Here is a 19,839-nt window from a genome sequence, read left to right on the forward strand (position 1 = left end):
TGGCTTACGGGCCCAGCCGCTCCGCGGCATCTTCCCGGACCGGGGCACAAACCCGTGTCCCCTGCATCGGCAGGCGGACTCTCAACCACTGCGCCACCAGGGAAGCCCTGCCCATTTTTTAAATTGGGTTATCGGTCTTTTAATTGTTTGGTTGTTAATAGTTCTTCATATATTTTGGATACTAGACGCTTATCAGATATATGATTTGCAAATATTTCCCCCCATTCTGTGAGTTGTCCTTTCACTTTCTTGACAGTGTACTTTGAAGCACACAAGTTTTACATTTTGATGACATCAAATGTGTCTACTTTTACTTTGGTTGCTTGTGCTTTTGGTGTCTAAGAAACCATGTCTAATCCCAGGTCATAAAGATTTATACCTGTGTGTTCTTCTAAGCGTTTTATAGTTTTAGCTCAAATGCTTTTTCTGCACCTATTTTTTTAAAGGAATAACTGTTTATTGTTTTGTTTTTGTTTTTTAATATTTATGGCGGTGTTGGGTCTTCGTTTCTGTGCGAGGGCTTTCTCTAGTTGTGGCAAGCGGGGGCCACTCTTCATCGCGGTGCGCGGGCCTCTCACTATCGCGGCCTCCCTTGTCGTGGAGCACAGGCTCCAGACGCGCAGGCTCAGTAGTTGTGGCTCATGGGCCTAGTTGCTCCGCGGCATGTGGGATCTTCCCAGACCAGGGTTCGAACCCGTGTCCCCTGCATCGGCAGGCGGATTCCCAACCACTGCGCCACCAGGGAAGCCCTTTCTGCACCTAGTGATAGGATCGTGTGGGTTTCATCCTTTATCCTGTCGATATGGAGAGGGCACTTCTTCTACTAGGGAGGCCGTGGTCAGTAGCATGGACTTGGGAATCAGCTGCCTGGGGATGAGCCCCCAGCTGCACCCCTTACTCACTGTGTGACTCTGGACAGGGAGCTTCACCTCTCTGTGCCCCATTTTCTTTATCTGTAAAATGGGGGTGACAGCACCTCTTTGTGGGGTTCTTGTGAGGGTGGATGATGGCTTTGCAGACTGTGTGAAGTAGTGTCTGGCACATAACAAGTGGGGTTTATTGACTGTTGGCCGTTAGCCGTGACATTACTTGAAAGCTTTGGGCTGGGGTGGGAAGGGCCTTGAAGGCAGATCTAAAAGCCAGGCAGATTCACCTGCTCTGAAAACTCCGGAAGCTCTGACCGGAGGTGGTCTGTTTGACTCCAGGGATCTCCGAGTCTTCCCATGGGAGGGCTGGGTCCAGGGTGGACCCCCTGCCAGGCCAGGTGGGCAACTGACGCAGACCGGCCTGCTGCCACACGCTCCAGTTTGTTTGGCCTGGAGTGTCACGCCCTGTTAGGGCTGGGCTGGAGGGGCTGCAGCAAGGAGCCTTTGCGCAGAGCGCTTCCTCCTTCCACAGCCTGCCAGCCCCTCACCAGTGTTTCCACCCGGCTCTGACTCTGGGCAGGGGGTGCAGAAATGGGGCCTGTTTAGATAATGGCTTACAGCTGAGAGCCAGGACACACACACACCCCCGCCCCGCCGCCAGCCCTACCTCCCTGCTCTGATGGCCCTGGCTTCTCTTCCCCTGGCCTGCCATGTGAGCCTGGCTCCTTGTCCTGGCCCTGTATGTGGCTGTCATGACCTTGGGCAAAGACTGCCTCTTTGGGCCTCTGTTTCAGCATCTGTCCCTGAGGAATACGAGTGCCCCGTGCAGAGGGCCTGCCTCGCCGTCTGCCAGGGCTCCACCCTCCCTGGGTCCCCGAGAACCTGCCATCACTCTGCGCCTGTTTGGAGTTTGGACTTCGCTGGCGGGGGGCGGGGAGGGAAATTAAAACACTTTTAATGTTCCTTGTGTAATTCTTGGCACTGGCTTTTATGAGATATGTGAAGCTGGATCTTACCTTGGTTTCAGTGTTTTAATGTACTGACCTCCTAGCCAGCCAAGTAGCTAGAAGCTGTTGGAGACAAGCTGCTTTACTGTTTGCTTTCGGTTTGGTTTCCAAGTTTGTGGCGGGGAGGGGGGTGTCACCCCCATCCCACTAATGCTCAGCCTTTCCCAGCTCCTGTGCCCAGAAATACAGGGTGGTCTTACCTCCTGGGAGCTGGTGCCCTGAGTGGGGTTGGAGGTGGACTGAGTAGTAATAACAGACCAGTCATGCAACTTAACAATCAGTAGAGAGATTCAGAAGACACTTTGTTTTCCCACGAATAATCTGTTTTGCCCTCACTCGGTGTCTGGCACCAGGAGTGTCCTGATGAACAGAGCACACCCAGCTCCCAGAGCTTCTCAGAAAACCAAACACGCCTGGAACCCACAGGGTGAGCGAGCACCCCTCCAAGAGTGGGGGCTCAGGAAAGCAGCGGCATGGGGGTGGGGCCGGGGCTGGAGTGTGGTGGCAGGAGGAGGGCGATGCCTGTGCTCGCGTGTGGCCCGTCGGGGTGACAGAGGGGTCGGGAGCCGCCTCTGTTAGGTGGCGAGAGGCTGCGTGCCACGGGTCCCTGTGTGACTGCGAGCCACTCTTTAATCCCCCCACCCCCCCTCAGCGTCCTCCCCACGGGATTATTTGCAGACTTCAGAGGCGATGTACGTAAAGCCCTTGGCAGAGCTAGACCTGGGATAAGAGCTGAAGGGCTGGTGTCATTCCTGTGATTATCATTAAGCTGATACTGCCTGTGGAGGGGGAAATCTTTTTTTTTTTTAACATCTTTATTGGAGTTTAATTGCTTTACGATGGTGTGTTAGTTTCTGCTGTGTAACAAAGTGAATCAGTTATACGTATACATATATCCCCATATCTCTTCCCTCTTGCATCTCCCTCCCTCCCACCCTCCCTATCCCACCCCTCCAGGGGGTCACAAAGCACCGAGCTGATCTCCCTGTGCTATGTGGCTGCTTCCCACTAGCTATCTATTTTATGTTTGGTAGTGTATATATGTCCATGCCACTCTCTCACTTCATCCCAGCTTACCCTTTGGAGGGTGAAGTCTTTATTGCCCCAGAAGTGTTCATAGTTGATTGAGTGAAAATTTGAGTTACAAAACAGTACCTCGTTGTGGAGCTGTGTGTGTGTGTCACATGCCCAAGTGTGGGCTAGGAGGTAATCGCAGTCGTATCTGTGACTGTGTCTGGTTTTCACTTTTAGTTGATCTGCAGCCTTTGCCGTTATCATGTATTGGTTCCGTCACTACAGAAACGCTATTAGAAAATGTAATGAAAGTCTATGCTCTCATTCCCGGGGCATGTGGGTGACTGCGGTGGCGTATGGGCCATCAGATGGGGTGGGCAGGGGCTCTGAGGGGGCCCCGGGGAGAGGGCGGTGCTGACTCGGGCTTCTCCTCCGCCCCCAGATGACAGGATCTGCTCACCACCCTTCATGGAGCTCACGAGCCTGGGCGGAGACGACACCATGCGGCTCCTGGAGGAGAATGGCCTGGCCTTCCCGTTCAGTGCGTATCGCGCCCTGGCGCGCCACGTGGGGGCCGGGTGGGCCTTAAACTTCCCGAGGGTGCAGGCAGGCCTCGGCTGCCGGGGAGGGCATGGCCCCGGGTCCCTGGCTTCCTGGGTGGTGAGGGCCTGGCCTGGCGGCGTCCGTCCAGCTCACCCGCGGGCAGGTGCTGGCCCTGGTCGAGTCCGCGCCGCCCTCCAGCTCCCACCTGCCCCTCCCCTGAGGGGCTGCGGGAGTTGTTAAGAGTTTCTCCCTGTACCTGCAAGGCTGGGCTTTGTGGGTGAATAACCTCGCTCACCCCTCTTTTTCTCTCCCGCACCCACAGTTTGCAAAACCAGAGTGGCTCATGGTACCAACTCTCACGAGGTGAGTGGAAGACGTGACGACTTGACTGCACTGTCCCCCGCCTCCCCGCCCCGGCCATCCCCCTGCCCCCGATCCTTTCGGCTCGCGGTGTCTCTCTGGGAGCCCGCCTAGCCTGCTGCTCCTGAGGTTGTGGGTTTGTACGCTCTCTCCACCCACACCCTGTGCCTGTCCTGTCCCCGAGGCCGCGATGGCTGTGCCTGCCCCCTTTGTGCCCGTGCGAGCCAGGCCTCCATCTGACCAGTCCTTTGGCCTGTCGGTGTCGGTCACTTCCTGCTCCGTGCCAGGCACTGGCCTGGGCCCCACTGAAAAGATGCCATCGCTGCCCACAGGGATCTGCCAGGCCTGCTGAATTTGGGAAGGGGGTGAGAGGAGGAAGGAGCACCCTACCTGCCGTGTATGTGACTGCCCCACCCTCTCATTCATTCCTGTGTTCACCTGGTAGTCCTTCCCGGCCTTGGGTGCCCCGGGAAGGATGTAAGATGTGAGTCCTGGCCTGGTGGGGAGCACAGAGTCCCGGAGGCGGAGGGCACCAGTGGGGTGTGGTTGGGAGACTGAGCGGAGGAAGCCTTTTGGGAGCTAATGGCCGGGCAGGGGCTCTGCTGGGTCTGTTGCCGTCCTTAAGAACCATGCCTGGGACATTGTCTTCAGGGGCACAGCCCAGCCTGGGGATCCCCTCATTAGGTGCATGGGAGGACACCCTGGGCTGTAGACATTTGACCCACCCAGAAGGCCCTGTGGGAGAGTCTGTCCCAGGCAGCCCTGCTGTCAGAAATGCTCCCCCAAGACCTATGACTAAACGTGGACAACCCCGGCGTTGCGCCCTGGAGAAGAAGTATGTAGTGTCTTTATCCCTGGCATGTATTTATGGGGAAATGTCTGTAAACAGCTGTGTCCCTATGGTGTGGTACATGCCGTGATGGGGCTGCAAGGCCGAGGAGTCCCTTTGCTTGTGGGGGGAAACGTGAGGGCAGGAAATCCTGGCCTGTAGCAAAGGTCAGCTGTCTCCCAAGGTCAGGAGCCCTCGTGGAGCCAGGGGTGTGCGCCTGGGCCGGGCCCCGGGAGGGAGCAGGAAGGCCTCAGAGCAGCCAGAATCGTGTCCCCGGAGCCCACACTGCCCTCGCTGGCACCAGCGCCCGGCCCTTTTCACCACCAGACGCTTCCTCTGTTGGTCAGTGTCTCGGGGTTTCCAGGACAGAAAGGCGACTGCAGCCATTAGTGTGATTAGACTGGCCTAATGCAGAATAGGTCAGCCTGCCAGGAGGGCACCGCTTCTGCTGTTGACGTAAGAACTTTGGAATCACACCAGCCTGGGACCAGGTCTGGTTCTGAGCACCACCGGCTGTGTGACTTTGGGCAGATGACCCAGCCTCTCTGAGTTTCCGTCCCTCACTTGTAACTGGGGATATGGTGGCTGTTGTGAAGGATAAGGGAGTTGCTGCGTGTGCTGCCATGGGGCCTGGCCCAGGGAGTGTTTGATACGCTGTCGTGGAACCAGTTGCCCTGGAGCCCGCTGGGTCATGGCTGACGGGGCAGGGGTTCCGGATCGAGGTGGCCACCCTCCTCCAGGGGAGTCTTGACTCCATGGGGTCAAGTGCCTTCAGGGGAGGCTATTTCACCCCTCAGTCCAGTTATCCAAGTCTGGGTCCAAGGTGTGTGCCACGTCCCCCCCCCGCACTGCCCCACCCCTGGGCCTCCCCCAGCCCACCATGCACTGTTTCTGGGAGGGGCTCCTCTGCTGGGTGGGGGTCAGGGACAGAGCCCTGACATTGGGCTCTGGGGTGTTGCAGATTCCCAGGGGGCTTGTGTGCCGCGGGCCATCTGCCTCCTGGGAGGCTGTTAGCATCAGAGGGACGCCCCCTCTGGTGGGGCGCCCTCCGTGGCGTGAGCCTGTGGGTGGGACGCCGAGGCTCGTCACCCACCTCAGGGGTGCCCGGGGATGCCGAGTGCTGCGAGGATGGAGGACATCTCCGTGCACGTGATGAGCTCTACACAGGAAAGGGGGCTTTCTGACCGGGGTCCTCCCCTGTACCCCAGTCTGCCCGAGCCCTACCCCTCACTCAACTGAAATCGGGACTATTGTTTTCATCTTAGGGTCACACGATGGTTTGGGCTCTTGTCTTGGCTTTAAGCTGGTGTAAGCACGCAAGTGTGCTCCACTTGGAGTGTGTGGAATACCACACCCCCTCCTTTAGAAACAAAAACCAAAAACCCCACTGAGCCAGAAGCTCGGAGGACCCCAGAGCCACCCCATGGTGGTTATTTTATCTATTTAGTTATTTTTAATTTTTTTGGCCACACTGCGCGACATGCGGGATCTTAGTTCCCTGACCAGGGATCGAACCCGTGCCCCCTGCAGTGGAAGTGCGGAGTCTTAACCACTGGACCGCCAGGGAAGCCCCACCATGGTGGTTACTGATGCTATTTCACAGGTGAGGAAGACGGAGCTTAAACAGGGCTTACGCAGCAAGCGCCAGTGCTGGGTCTTGAACCCGTGTACGGCTCTCTTACTTTCGTCAGATGGCTAAGGAGATAATTCATTGTGGTGCACGTGCACGCGCGCACACGCGCGCGCACACACACACACATGCACACACGCATGCACACACACGCACACACACACGCACACACACACACGCACTTTTCGTTTCCCCGTGTGGCCTGGATCTCTACTTCTGCCCCACCCAGCTGAGCACCAGGCATATCGTGGTGGTGCTCTGTGACAGTTGCTGGGAGAGGCAACAGCCAGTGTGGCGGCCAGCTGGCCAGCCCCGTTACCCCTCCCAGCAGCTCTGGGCATCTGGTGGCTCCTTCCTGGGGCCCCGTGGACTTGAACGAAGCATTAGCCGTGGCCCCGGCACTGGCAGCTGGCTGCGGTGGGCCTGCCTCAGCCAAAGCGGGCAGACTTTCTCCAGCCGCCCCTCTTCCCATCTCGACCTCAGTCCCCTGCCAGACCCTCCTGGTGGAGGCCTTTGTCCCCAGAGGATTCAGGGACGGGGAGCGGCATGTTCCCGTTCGTCAGCTGCTCGTGTGGCTCACTCAGTGTGTAAGACGGCAAGGCTGGGGGGCTGTTGGACCCCAGCCCATTCCGGGCTCTGTCACTTTCCCGCAGCCACTAAGTGCCTCAGGGCCTCAGTTTCCTCATCTGTAAAAGGGGCGTGGTGTCGGTGCCCACCTCGGGGGTACATTGTGAGGGAAACACCAGGTGATTCATGTAGAGTGGTTAGAACAGGGCCAGGTGTGTCATGAGTACTCAAAAGGCAGCGCTTGTCATTATGCAGGCTTGGACCCAAGGCCTCCCAAACCCTGAGCCATTGTCTTCCGCTTCCTGGCCGAGCCACCTGCCCCCCTCCCCACCCCCCATCTCACCCGACCAAAGACTTTGTGGAGGAACCTCTAGGAGGTCATAAGGGTTAAGTAGTGCACAACCCAGGGGGTCCCATTCCCTGGGTGCAGTGTGAGTAGTGGAATTATGCAGTGCACAGCCAGCTCATCCTTCCATGGTGGGCCTGACGGTACAGGATTTCCAAACCCTCACAGCAAGCGTGGATTGATCCAGAGGTGTTCTTCTCAAGTCCCTCTCCACTCACCCTGGCTTGAAACTCTTCTTGGGGAGCCCTTGTGCTACAGGACCAGGGGTGGGCCGTGGCGGCAGTGCTCTGGACAGGTAACACACCCCGTGCCGGAGGCTGAGGACGTGGTGGACCCTGCCCAAGCCCTTGGCCCCCTGTCTCCCCAGATGGCCATCGTGTTCAACCAGGAGGGCCTGAGCGCCATCCAGCCGCCCTGCGTGGTCCAGAATTTCATCAACCACAACGCCGTCCTGTACAAGGTGTTCGTGGTCGGCGAGTCCTACACCGTGGTCCAGAGGCCCTCGCTGAAGAACTTCTCCGCGGGCACCTCAGGTAACTGAGCCCGCGCCGTCTCTGGGTGCCCTGAGCTTAGGGGCGTGGCTGGAGCACGGCCCCAGCCGCCAGCTTCTGGAGCAGGGAGAGGTGATCTGGAGGTTGGAAGAGCTGTGTCCAGTAGCTAAAGAGGTCTTGGGGCACGCCAGGCCATGGTAGGGGCTCCGTCTGTCTCTACCGTACATTGCAGGAAGAACCTGAAAGCTCTCTGCCCCCAGGCCGCTTCCCGGGGCCCCGTGCGGTCCTGAGGCCCACAGGGAACACGCTGGAATGGGTGATGGTCCCTTCGGCGAAGCCAGGGAGGGGGAGGGAGGGAGGGGCCCCTCATATATTGAGGACCAGAGTGCTGGCTGCTTTATCACGTCTCCTTTTTCCAACTGGGAAACACTGAGTTACCTGCTGCTTCTGCAGCTGCTGAGGTGGATGCATGCTCTCTTCGGAGTCAGCACACAGGGTGCAGGACTTCCCGGCTGTGGGACCCCGGGCAGGTCAAAGGTGGCCACAGTCAGCCTGCCGGGTACCCCGCAGGGCTGAGGAGCGCATCCATGAGCGTGTTTTGGATCAGTGGATAATGGTCCTCCGAGTCCCTCAGATGTCACGCAGTGGTGGCATTGCAGGGTTCTGCCAGCGTTGGGGCATCTGAGGGGGTCCTCTAGGGAGGCTGAGGGGCTCCACGCGCTCAGCTTTTCTTCAGCTGCTCACCAGCTGCAGGTGACCCTTGGCCGTTTCAAAAACTGACACTAAGATAAGGATTTGCTGGTATTGGGGCCGCTTAAAAGACTGTTCTAGTGGTTCTGGAGGCATCTCTAAGGCAAGTTCCAGAAACCTTTGGAACAGTGGCAGTGTCTCTGGAATAAGCACGGTTTTCCAAGAGGACCTCTTGGAGGATGTCTGGTTGCCCTGGTGTGTTTTGCTCTCACTCACTGTGTGTTTCTCTCTGGATGGGAAACCCGCCATCACCAGATGAAATGTCCAGGCTGCGTTATTTCCCTCTGAGCAAACAGATGTGTCTTCCTAAAATCCCTCTGTGGGACTGCCTGTCACCATCCGCTCCTCATGGCTTCAAGCCACTCCTCTGTTTTTGTTTTTTTAAATAAATAAATTTATTTATTTATGGCTGTATTGGGTCTTCGTTGCTGCGCACAGGCTTTCTCTAGTCGCGGCAAAGCGGGGGCTACTCTTTGTTGTAGTGCGCGGGCTTCTCTTGTAGCGGAGCACGGGCTTCAGTAGCTATGTCACGCGGGCTCAGTAGTTGTGGCTCGCGGGCTCTAGAGCGCAGGCTCACTAGTTGCGGCGCACGGGCTTAGTTGCTCCGCGGCATGTGGGATCTTCCTGGACCAGGGCTGGAACCCGTGTCCCCTGCATTGGCAGGCGGATTCTTAACCACTGCGCCACCAGGGAAGCCTCAGGCCATGCCTCTTGACTGAAGTCCAGCTGTTCGCGTCCTGTCTCAGCCGCTCTTCCCATTAACGCAACCCAGAGAGCAGACACTTTGGAAATGTGTGTCTCCCTCCACTGCCCTTCTGAGTCCTGGCGGGGCTTTCAGGGCATCCCGGTGCTCACGCTCGTCCTTCCCTCTACCCACTGGGCTGATGGAATGATCTGGGGGTGGGGGACCGATGTCAGGAGGGGTCTTTTTGTATGTGACTGTGTACTGGCAAGAGGCATTCTTATCAATTGTGGGCAGGTTGAGGCTGATGGTTTTTTAAGCCTGTTTATATTGTTTCCTGATTTTTAAACATATGTTCTTTAAGTCTACACAAAATGTATTAAAGGAAGAGTAGGTATGCCTTTTTATTTATTTTACCAAAAAATCACTCCATCTCTAAAAGAAATATACCACGTGGTTTCCTTCCTTTCCACATGAAGAGTGCCTCTTTTCCTTCTCTTTTTCTCCTGGTTGCAAAGGCCTGGGCCAGTTTCCATCTGGGAACCACTAGTGGCTGGGCGTGAGCTCTGTGTCCCGTGTCTGAGGACAGGGGCTCCGCATCTGTGTCTTCTCATGGCCATTCCAGGTTGCCAGTTTACCATAATATGCAGGCTGGGGCCAAGTAAATCAGTGGAGAAACATAGAGCTAATGGAGAAGTGTTTATTATGCCCAGGCGAGCTGAGTGATTTTCACTGTGTCCATCCCTCCATCCCCAAAAACTGATTCTGTGTCCACTGTCTTCAGGGCATCACAGCAGCTCGTTGTTCTTTTCACGCGTGTGTTCTCTTTCTGGATGAGAAGCACAGTGTGACAGCGGCTCTTTAAGCTGGACCAGTTGAGCAGGGGGCTTTAGGGCTCTGGCTTCTTTCCAGCCCCCTCCCAGCTTTCTGGTTCCCATGGCCCTGCGTGGCGGGCTCGCCGGTCTCCCCTGTCCATGCAGGGAGGTGGAGGCTCCTTGAGTGGGATTCTTTGACCTGCAGTGGTGATGAGGACACCAGCTTTCCCTCCACAACTACTGTGTTCTTTTGATTCTCAGATGTACTTTTGGTTTTCACCTGTTAGCATCTCTGAAGTCAGGTGTGTCTTACGGCCACAGGCCTCTTGCAGTCGCCTCTGCTGGAACTGAAGACACGTTTTTACAGAGAGGGTTGAGGTTGGCCTGTGCCAGCCCCAGGAACACATGTTCTCTGCCCTTGGTCCATGGTCTTGGGGAGACTGCTCCGCTCTCTCCACTAGTTCCAGAGTCGCAGTGGGTGTGTTTCTCTGCTCCCCTTTCTGTGCAGTGGGTTTATTTCTGTTTCTTTTCCTCTGCGGGCACAACGCCTTTCTTAGGCTCTACACGTGGGCCTTTTTTTCCTTAGGGCTATGTATATAAAGGAACGACACCGCTTACCACATAGAGCAGGGGTCAGCAGGCTTTTTCTGCAAAAGTCCAGAGTAAGTGTTTCCAGCTCTGTCATAATTATTTAATGCTGCTGTTGTTGCCTAAGAGCCGCTGTAGACAGCATTGTAAGCGAATGGGCGTGGCTGCGTTCCAATAAACCTTTATTTACAAACACAGGTGGCGGGCCAGATGTGGTGATCTTGCATCGAGAGGCCCTCAGGTGTAACAAATGCCCTGTTTCCTTGCACCTGCCAGGCGCTCAGCCCTGGGGTCCAGCAGGGAACTAGATAGTCAGCCAAGTGTCCTGCCCTCGTGTGTTCATCTTCTAGCGGGAGAAACTACACACCAGGGAAGAAGAAATGAAAGGACGAATTGTGGCAGCACAGATGAGGGACCGCAGAGGAAACAGTGGGTCCTGGGACACCGCTGGGTGAGGGGAGCCACTCGGGCAGGGCAGCCGGGGCCCCTCTGCGGAGCTGATGCTTGCGTGGGATCTGGGAGGAGACCTGGGCCACCGTCTGCAGCGCCATGACATGCTTTATCCCCCGCCCCCCGCCAGAGATGTGAAGATTAAGCAAATGAAGCTGAAGAAGGTGTGGCCACAGCTCACACCTGCACCTCAGACCCTCTGGGATATTTGGGTGCTAAACTTGTCACTTACTCCGCTTCTTTTGAACCTCTTTTGCTTGTCTGTAAATTGGGGACAGAAATACCCATATTCCTCTTATTGCCTCCCCTCTCCTGTGGGCGTTCTTGGTGTTCTTCCCGGGGCTCCGTGTGACTCAGGACTAGTCCAGGAACAGAGAGGGGATGGGCCCCCCCAATCCAGGGTGCACCTGTGATCAAGGTGCAAGGGCCCAGCCAGGCTTATCTTTAGGGAACTCGGTATCCTGAAGCTACCCAAGGAAACTGGCACCAAGGGATGCTCTGACCCTTTCTGACCCATCTCGGCTTCCACAGTCTCCTGGTTCATCAAATGGCCGGAATCCGCTCCCACTCTGTCCGGCCCCTACTCAGGCCGCACATGGGGAGGATCTGAGTAAAGGGCAGCTCTCCCCTCCCTGCTAAACAGTCCTCTGGCCAGGGCTCCCAGGTCAGCGTTAGCCAGGAGGAGAAACAAGTCTCCTTTGAAATGGTCCACACTTTCGATCTTGCCACAGGAAGCTGTTGGGTGACAGCTTGGCTGTGTCCACCTGCTCTGGGGGGCCTTTCTCTCCCCAGGCCTGCTCTGCCATCCTGGCGATTGCCCTTGGGTCCCACAGGGTGGGTGGGAGGCGCCCTGAGCTCAGTAGGACTGGGCCAGGCTGGGCTACAGGCTGAGAAGGTGGGCAGTACCCACGGAAGGCCGGAACGCCCATCCCAGCTGCTCCGGGCTCTGGCCCGTGGAGCTTGCCACCCTCCGAAGGCTCACTTTTCTTGGCTGTCGGCGCCCAGGAGTCGAGGTTGGTGGGGCTGCTTGGCACCAGTCCTGCAGGGTGTTTATTTTCCCCAGGCTCCTCCCCAGGACCGTCTCTCGTGCCCCCCGTCTGGACTGGCTCTGGTCGGAGCGGTAGGAGGACTTTCGGGCACACCAGGGCGGCAAGGGGCCTGCATGCCCCGCTAGCGGGAAAGATGCCAGGTACATCTCAGCGCCTGCCTGCTCGGCCTCCGCCCGAATCACTTCCTCATGCATGATTGTTGCGGCGCTGTAATCCTGGAGGTGGTGGGGGGCGGGCGTTGGCAGCCAGAGCAGGTGCCGCCTCGGGCTGGCCCCTGGCACACGGCGGTGCTGAGCCAGGGCCCTTCCTGGCCTGCGCTTAGAGGCCTGGGTCCCAGGGATGCGCAATGTGTCCTGGGGGACGGGAGCCGTAACGCCCTGCCAGGAAGGACTAAAGCAGAGGCCGCTGGGGCCACGTTGGGGCTCGTGGCCTGTGCCACTCTTGGGGTGGGGGGAGCACAGTGTGATGACGGCCTTTACCAGATCCCAGCCCCGAGGCTCGTGGTTTTGTGCCTCGTGCATTCGTGTGCCACACTTCCAGCCGCTGGAGAACGTGTTTCTGACCGACTGACCTGCCTTTACTCTCCAGGGGGTGAAGGAGCAAACCAGCTGCTCATCACTCCCAATAGTCTTGGGATTGATCTGCCTCTCGGGTGCCCCCATGGGACCGAGAGGGCCCAGGGGGCAGTGGGAGCAGAGAGGGAGGGGGTGGGAGTTGTGGAGGGTATTTCGTGGGGCTGTGCTAACTTCCAAAGCCAAACTGTATGCTTTCTTGGATGGGTCCTACAGAAGCCCATGCTCTGATTTCCGATTTTTTCCTTAAGTAGTGGGGAAACAGCAAAACCCTTTGTATTTTAAACACTCACGTGCCAAGTGGCAGCCTAGCCGTTTCTCAGCTGCTACCCTGAAAAGGCATTCCGTGGGCAGAACCGGGAGGGGAATGCTGGATTAAATGGCATCAGTTGACCTCTTGACTCTGGGCCTTTGATATGCACATATGCAGCATTTCCCACTCACTTAGCCCCCTTTCTGGTGCCGTGTCCGTAAGACACTCTAGACACGCTTTGGGGAGTGGGGGGCCTCGGGTATTGGGGAAAATCAGGTATGGTTGGTTGTGTAAGACGAGAGCAGAGGCAGAGGTGCGCTCATCAAGCCGTTCATTTTTATACGGGAAGGAAAATGGAAACAGGAGCCCTGCCTGGGCGTGCGGGTCTCCGTGGCGTCATGTCTTCCTGGGGTGGGTAGGGAGGCCCAGGTGGCTGCCGCTGGACGCTGAGCCTGAAGGCCACTGTGGCCTATGGCTGGGGTGGTGCTGTCCCCTGGTGCCGGGTGCTGGAATCACCGTCCCTGCCTCGAGCTTCTAACTCCGGCTTCTTCCTGTCTTTGCTTTTTCAGACCGTGAGTCCATCTTCTTCAACAGCCACAACGTGTCCAAGCCAGAATCGTCATCGGTGCTGACCGCGGTATGTCCCTCCCGCCGAGCCCTGGGTGTGGGGTGCTTTTGACTGTCCAGCGGGGCAGAGTGGCAGGACCTTCACCCCAGGCCAGGGGCCCAGGGCAGTTCCAGAGACCCCTCTTCCTCGCGTGCTTCGGGCCTTCGTGCCAGTGGTCATCACAGCCACGCCCGCTCGTTGCTGGGCTACTCCAAGTGGATGATTTTCTAACTCTCCTCCTACATGAGGAAATCCCCCCAACCGTGAGGAATTTGAAGTCCTGCTTTCTAATCTGCCTTTTGCCTGATTTAAGAAGAGGGAGCAGAGCACCACCTCAATTTTCCTTTTTCTTTCCTTGCCCACGTGAGTCCAGGGAGCGTTTGTTAAGAGCCTGCCGTGTACATCTGGGGCTGCTGGGGTAGTTCACGGTGGGTAATGGGCTCGGGGTTGCTGTTCAGCGAACGTCGCTGCGTGTCAGGCTCCATCCTCGATGCCCTGCGGCCCAAAACAGCCTTGCAGGGGTGGACAGACATCCCCACTTTCCTGAGGCGGGAGGGCTGTGCTCTGAGGGCTGTCCCTGAGTGATCAGGGACAGAGACGAGATTTAAGCCCAGATTCGTCTGATGCCAAAGCTGGGTGTTCCGGGAATTTAGGATTTCTTATCTCCCTGGCAATTGCTGAGCAGTTAGAAGTCAGCGCTGGGCCACCCTCTGCTGTTCCTCCATGTGTCCTGAGAGCCAGGGGTCTCTGCTGCCACTGCCGCTGAAATGAGCCCTCTGCCAGCTCTCCGCTCCCCTCCTGGCCATGCTCGGAGGGTTTGCCAATGTCCCGTCCACAGCAGACCCCCACCTCTAGGCCTCACTCCCCCTCGTTCCAGGTTAGGGCTTCCTGTCCACCAACCGAGGCTGCCTGTGCTTTTCTTGTCTGTTTCTGGTTCCTTTGAGGAGCCAGCTGTGTGCTGAGGGTTCGACAGAGCACAGGCGTAGAAGGGACCTGGAAGGAACACCAGCGTCCCTCAAGATGTTAATAGACATTCCCCGGGAACAAGTTTTGTGGTCAAGGATGCTTGGAGAACAACCAGATTTTAAACAGAACCCCTCAGCGCCTGGCTGTGCACATTATAAGACGTAAATAGGTGTTCTGTGCAAGAAAACGTTCTGGTCTCTTACAAGCTGCAGAAACTTCAGGCTGGCCCAGCTCTGCAGGGCATCTTCCCTGCGAGGCTCTCAGACCGTATTAGGCCTGTGACTCTTGGAGGGGGTTGGCATTCTGCGGACTTGCCAAGAGGCTGTCCCTGCCACTCCCCTGGCACAGAGCAGCTCTAGTCACTGCTGGGCTGTTACCTGATGCCAGAGGGTCACTGTGAGGGCCAGAAGCAAAGTCACCTTCCTGGCTAATCACCCACCTGCCATTCAGCCTGCGTCTCTGTCTGCCACGTGGCAAAGGTCGGCCTGCAGACCCTGCGGGGCCTCCTCTCCACCTTTAGGCCCCGCTGCCATCTCCCCCTTCCCCCCAGCTCATGACTGCTGTGTGGGGATTCCCCCAGGGCTGGCAATGTGGAAAAGAGAAAAGGGAAATGCAGGCAGCCGTCCCTTTCCACTCGGGATGTCAGGCCCACATGCACAGACAAGGCCATCCCCAGACCTGGGTGTCCAGACAAGCCCCTTAGCATTCTCCTGCTCGCTAAGGTCCCTCCAGTCCCCATCGCGGCCTTGTGCAGGTGCCGGGAGCCCTGCCCTGGCCTTGAAGCCCCCCCTCCCTCCCTGGCTGGATGCTCCCAAGAGTGGACACAGCTCCCACACCCAACTGGCTGCCCCCCCATAGACACAGGGTATTGGTTAAGAGTGTGACACTGACAGGACTGCCTGGGGTCAGACCGAAGCTCCACAACTTTCCAGCTGTGTGGCCTCGGGCAAGTCACATTGCCTCTCTGAGCCTCGGGTTCCCCGCCCCACCCTGTAGGGTGGTGGTGGTGTTCAGGGAGTCCCTAGATGAAAAGCACCATGGCAGTGCTGGGTGTGCAGTAGGTGCTCAGTCAGTGTCAGCTGTGACTGGTGACGGGTGACCCCGGGGGTCCACCTGAGCACCTCTTACCACCTCCATCGCCTCCGTTTCAGACAATCAAAGGGCTCCAGAAGGACTTCTGAGATTCCTTAGCTGAGCTGAGAAAGTGCTTTTATAAACAGCGGGGTCACGAGGCTTTGTAACAGAGCAGCAGCCATTGGTCCCCTTGCTGCCAGGCCTGAGCCACAGGCCTTACGGGTGAGCTTCGTGGATCCCCACCACGGTCCCGTGGCGGCAGGGGTGTTCTTATTACCCCGTTTCCTGGGGCGAGAAAACAAGACGCGGCAGGGCCCGTTATGGCTCAGGGCACGCAGCGGGGAATGGGCAATGCCAGGCGTCCTCCCAGGGCTGTGACTCGGTGAGGGACCCGGGCCGCAGGACCAGCGGCCAGGCTGCTGGTCTGGGCTCAGGCAGGTGCCTGTCACGGCGAAGCTAACGCAGATGCTTAGACAGCATCTCCCCTGGACGAGACGCCGAGGCAGCGGGGTCATGGGCGCTGTTGGGGGTCGCCGCCTACTATGCAGAGCCGGTGGATGTGGCTTTCACAGTAGCGCACGACGGTGCCCAGTTGTGGGGTCCCTGCCCTGCACGTGTCTGGGAGTTCCCCATCAGCCATGCGGCTTCCTGAGCTGGGGGTAAGCACCACGTGTCCTGGGTACCCAGGGCTCTGTCCCCAGCCTACCTGACACAGCCTCGCTTCGTGTTAACATTAGTCGTTTTAATGTGAACTGTTCAGTGGCGTTAAGTACATTCACAGTGTCGTGCAACTGCCACCTCTGTCTAGTTCCAGAGCATTTGCATCACCCAAAAGAGAATCCTGTGCCCGTTAAGTGTCACCCCTCAGTCCCCCTCCCCCCAGCCCCTGGCAACCACGAATCTGCTTCTTAGTCTCCATGGACTTACCTATTCTGGACCTTTCATATTAAGGGAACCGTACAGTGCGTGACCTATTGTGTCTGGCTTTTTTCACATAGCCTGACGTTTTCAAGGTTCATCCACGTGGTAGCATTGTGAGAACAATACTCCATTGTGTGGGTAACCCATTTTGTTTATCTAGTCATCTGTTGATGGACATTTGGGTTGTTTCTACCTTTTGCCTATTGTGAATAATGCAGCTATGAACAGTGGCCTACAAGTTACACACCTGGGGTGGAATTGCTGGGTCACATGGTAATTCTCCATTTAGCTTTTTGACCCAGCTTCTGTTTTATTTCTGCTGGGTGAGCTCCTGGGCTTCCCCTTTGGCCCCGAGCCCACAGTCCATAGGACTCTGCTATCTCCTGAGCACCACACGTGAGCCCTATTCCGGCTGACGTGCTGCCATCCATGCCCTGAAATGCAAGTGGAGCGGCTCCTCCAGCCAGGCATGTGCTGTCCCCATCACGTCAATGACCTTGTGATTCCTCCCAGCAGTCTGGGATGGAGGCCTCATTGGCCCTGTTTTGCAGATGAGCGGGCTGAGGCACACCGAGGCCAAGTACTTTCCCCTAAGACCACAGAGCTGGGAAGTCACGGTCAGGATTCAAATCCGGACCCCTCGGACTTCAGTCCTTCCCAGGGCGGTGTTCTGCTTCCTTGGAGGCCCGGGCCAGGGGCCACGCTTGAGCCCATGAAGACTCGTGTGCCTGTCCCAGGCCAGCTGTGATTAGAGCAGAAAGCGAGCGGTGTCAGCGGGAGTCCAAGGGACGGCCCCACGAGCCCTGTGGAAGCTTCGCTAAAAGCTGAACTTGGACCCGGGGGTTGGGCCGCAGCAGCAGAGTAGACTCTTTGGGGAAAGGCCCGCTGAGCATGAGTTAGTGTGGTCACACCAGAGTTAGCGACTCATCCGGAAGGGGAGAAGTGTGAGCCCCACCCCGGAGCCCTGTGACCACCACCCGCCCCTGCCCACTTCCAGCCAGTAAATGAAGGCCGGTCCACGGAACCTATCAGCTCACAGCCTTGAGGCTCCGGCAATGGTGGGCCAGTGTGGTGATGCTGACAGAAATTCCCCCTGCTGCCCGCCTCTGCCCTAACAGTTCCAGCTGCTCCCAGCTCTCTCCTGTGGGTTCTTACCTCTGCACCTTTGCTTCCACTGTGCTCTCATCTGGGTCCCTTCCCCCCACCCCCCTCAATCCTCCCCATCTTCAAGGTCCAGCTCACAGGCTCCCTGAACCACACAGTCTTCCTGGGTTCACAACAGACTCTCCATCCCCTTCCTCCTTGCTAAGAGGCTTGGGTTTTACAGGCTTAAATGCCTGGGTCCAAATCCAGCCCTGAGCTGTGTGGCCCTGGACCAGCCCCTGAGCCTCTCTGAGCTTCAGCTCCCCTGTGTATAAAATGCTGATAACGGTGCTCGCCTCCCTGCTGGTTATGAGGACTAGAGGTCACGTGCGCTGTATACCTAGCAGCTGTCCAGCCCTTGGCAGGATTTGGAAATGGCCGTCCTCGTGCCGACTCTGGTGGGTCTGTCCTGCCTCTTGCCTGCGGGTAAGGCCCGGCCTGTGCCACCTCCCTGGGGGGGTCTCTGTGTGTGGCGAGGCGTGGAGCCTCCGTACCCGGGGCCTGACTCGTGTGTGTGTGTGTGTGTGTTGGCAGCTGGAAAAGATCGAGGGTGTCTTCGAGCGACCGAGTGACGAGGTCATCCGGGAGCTGTCCCGGGCCCTGCGGCAGGCACTGGGCGTATCGCTCTTTGGGATCGACATCATCATCAACAACCAGACGGGGCAGCACGCCGTCATCGACATCAACGCCTTCCCAGGTGAGCGGTGGGGCCGGGCGCCGCCTTCACCGGTCTGTAGACTGGCAGCCTTGGGCGGGTGGTGGGGGCCGGAGAGTCGGGCTGACCAGCTCCATCCCTCACTGTCTGGGGCCCGGGGTCGGAGCAGCCCCCGCTCAGCCGCAGCCCCACCTGCCAGTGGGTTTACAGGGCACGTAGTGGGCCTGCAGCTAAACGCGTGTTCTTTCCGCTGCCTCTCCTGGCCCGGTGCCACCAGCAGTGGCCTTTCCGGGCCAAATCTCAGCTGACCTCTTGGGCCCTTGTAGGTTTAAAGAGCTGAAAGGACACTGGAGGGCATATAAATCCCAGTTTACACGCAGGGAGGGAGGGAGAAGTTGTCCCAGGTCATACGGCAGGGTAGTGGCAAGGCCATGCTCCTCCCCCCGCCCTGAGCCACCATGCTGGGGACACGCTCGGATCCGGCCAGCTCCCCGCGGCTGGGGCGTCTGCTCCATGCTGTCTGCGGCAGCCCTGAGGCGGGAAGCACTGCCGGGCCTGCTGCCCCACCAGGCTCTGCCCTGCACCCCTCAGATCCCAACTCAGGGAGGGGCTCAGCGGGAGACATCACCCGAGAACCCTCAAGGGGACTGTTAGCTTCAGCAGTGATGGTGGTGGCGGCCCTGGGCTGAGCTACTTCACAGAGACACGTGCTGAGGCCAGGCAACTCCCCATCTCACGGCAGGTCAGGGACAGTGCTGCTTCGCTCCCTCTGGCCCAGAGCAGCCTGGGCGCTTACCCTCTCGCTGGGCATCTCTGTCTCAAGGCCGTGGCTCTTGCCTTTGTTAAGCACCTGCCCTGGAGGTAGAGCCATCGTCACTGCTCAGTGGATATGAAGAGCGGAAGCGATTCCCGCTCTTGGGGAGGCTAGCATCTCACGTGAGAGCCCTGCTGGCAGGAGGGCACTGCACGGTGGGCGTCTGCAGGGAGCAGAAAGCCCCCGTGCTTGGGGAGCATCACTGGGCACCAGGCTGGGTGCTTGACGCGTGTCCCCTGCACTGAGAGCATGCGGGCCAGGCCCGGCCAGCACCACGATTCACAGCCAAGGAAACCCAGGTTCGAGGGAGGCCCCTGCTGTCTCTGTCATGCAGTTTGCCGAAGGCCCACTGCATTCCCCAGCTGCTGCAGACAGTGCGGGGCGGCGGGGGCCCTGCCCTCGGGGGACGGGGGTGCCAGGGGCTCCTCTGTGAAGCGGGAGTGGGAGCAGGGCCTGGCAAGAAGGGAGGGAGCCACCCCTAAGGATCCCGGGCAGGGCCTGCGGAGGGGGGCCTGTGGCCCGAGGCCTCGTGCAGCAGGGAGGTCAGAGGTCAGAGGGGAGCCCACCGTGTGGCCGTTCACTCTGAGCAAGGTGGCGCGGCCATCTGAGGTCTGTGTTCGTGAATAGAAATTGAAACCCTTTGGGACAATGGCCTATTTCTCCGTAGTCACCGTGGGTGCAGCCTGGACGGAGAGGTGGGTTTTTGATGAGCGAGGGTGACGGAATGAGAGAGCACAGGGGTATTGAGGCTGCATCAGGGGAACAATTATAATAAATCAGAGGATCTAAATCAGGGAGGACGTGGAGGGAACGACAGCGAAAAGGCGGCTGAGTCAGTGGATTGGGG

At 58.0% G+C, this 19,839-nt stretch overlaps 1 protein-coding gene across 1 annotated transcript in view; it reads left to right on the forward strand.

Annotated features, from left to right (window-relative positions):
• ITPK1 (inositol-tetrakisphosphate 1-kinase) overlaps positions 1-19,839 on the forward strand; it is a 162,101-nt gene that overhangs the window by 137,438 nt on the left and 4,824 nt on the right. Inside the window, exons 6-10 of the mRNA XM_082647731.1 lie at positions 3,330-3,428; positions 3,753-3,793; positions 7,530-7,695; positions 13,382-13,449; positions 18,058-18,220. Coding sequence (XP_082503857.1) covers positions 3,330-3,428; positions 3,753-3,793; positions 7,530-7,695; positions 13,382-13,449; positions 18,058-18,220 — 537 coding nt within the window. The remainder of the gene's footprint in view (positions 1-3,329; positions 3,429-3,752; positions 3,794-7,529; positions 7,696-13,381; positions 13,450-18,057; positions 18,221-19,839) is intronic.

This window comes from Grampus griseus (assembly GCF_964374135.1).
Source record: "Grampus griseus genome assembly, chromosome: 2".
In the NCBI taxonomy this organism is placed as follows: domain Eukaryota; kingdom Metazoa; phylum Chordata; class Mammalia; order Artiodactyla; family Delphinidae; genus Grampus; species Grampus griseus.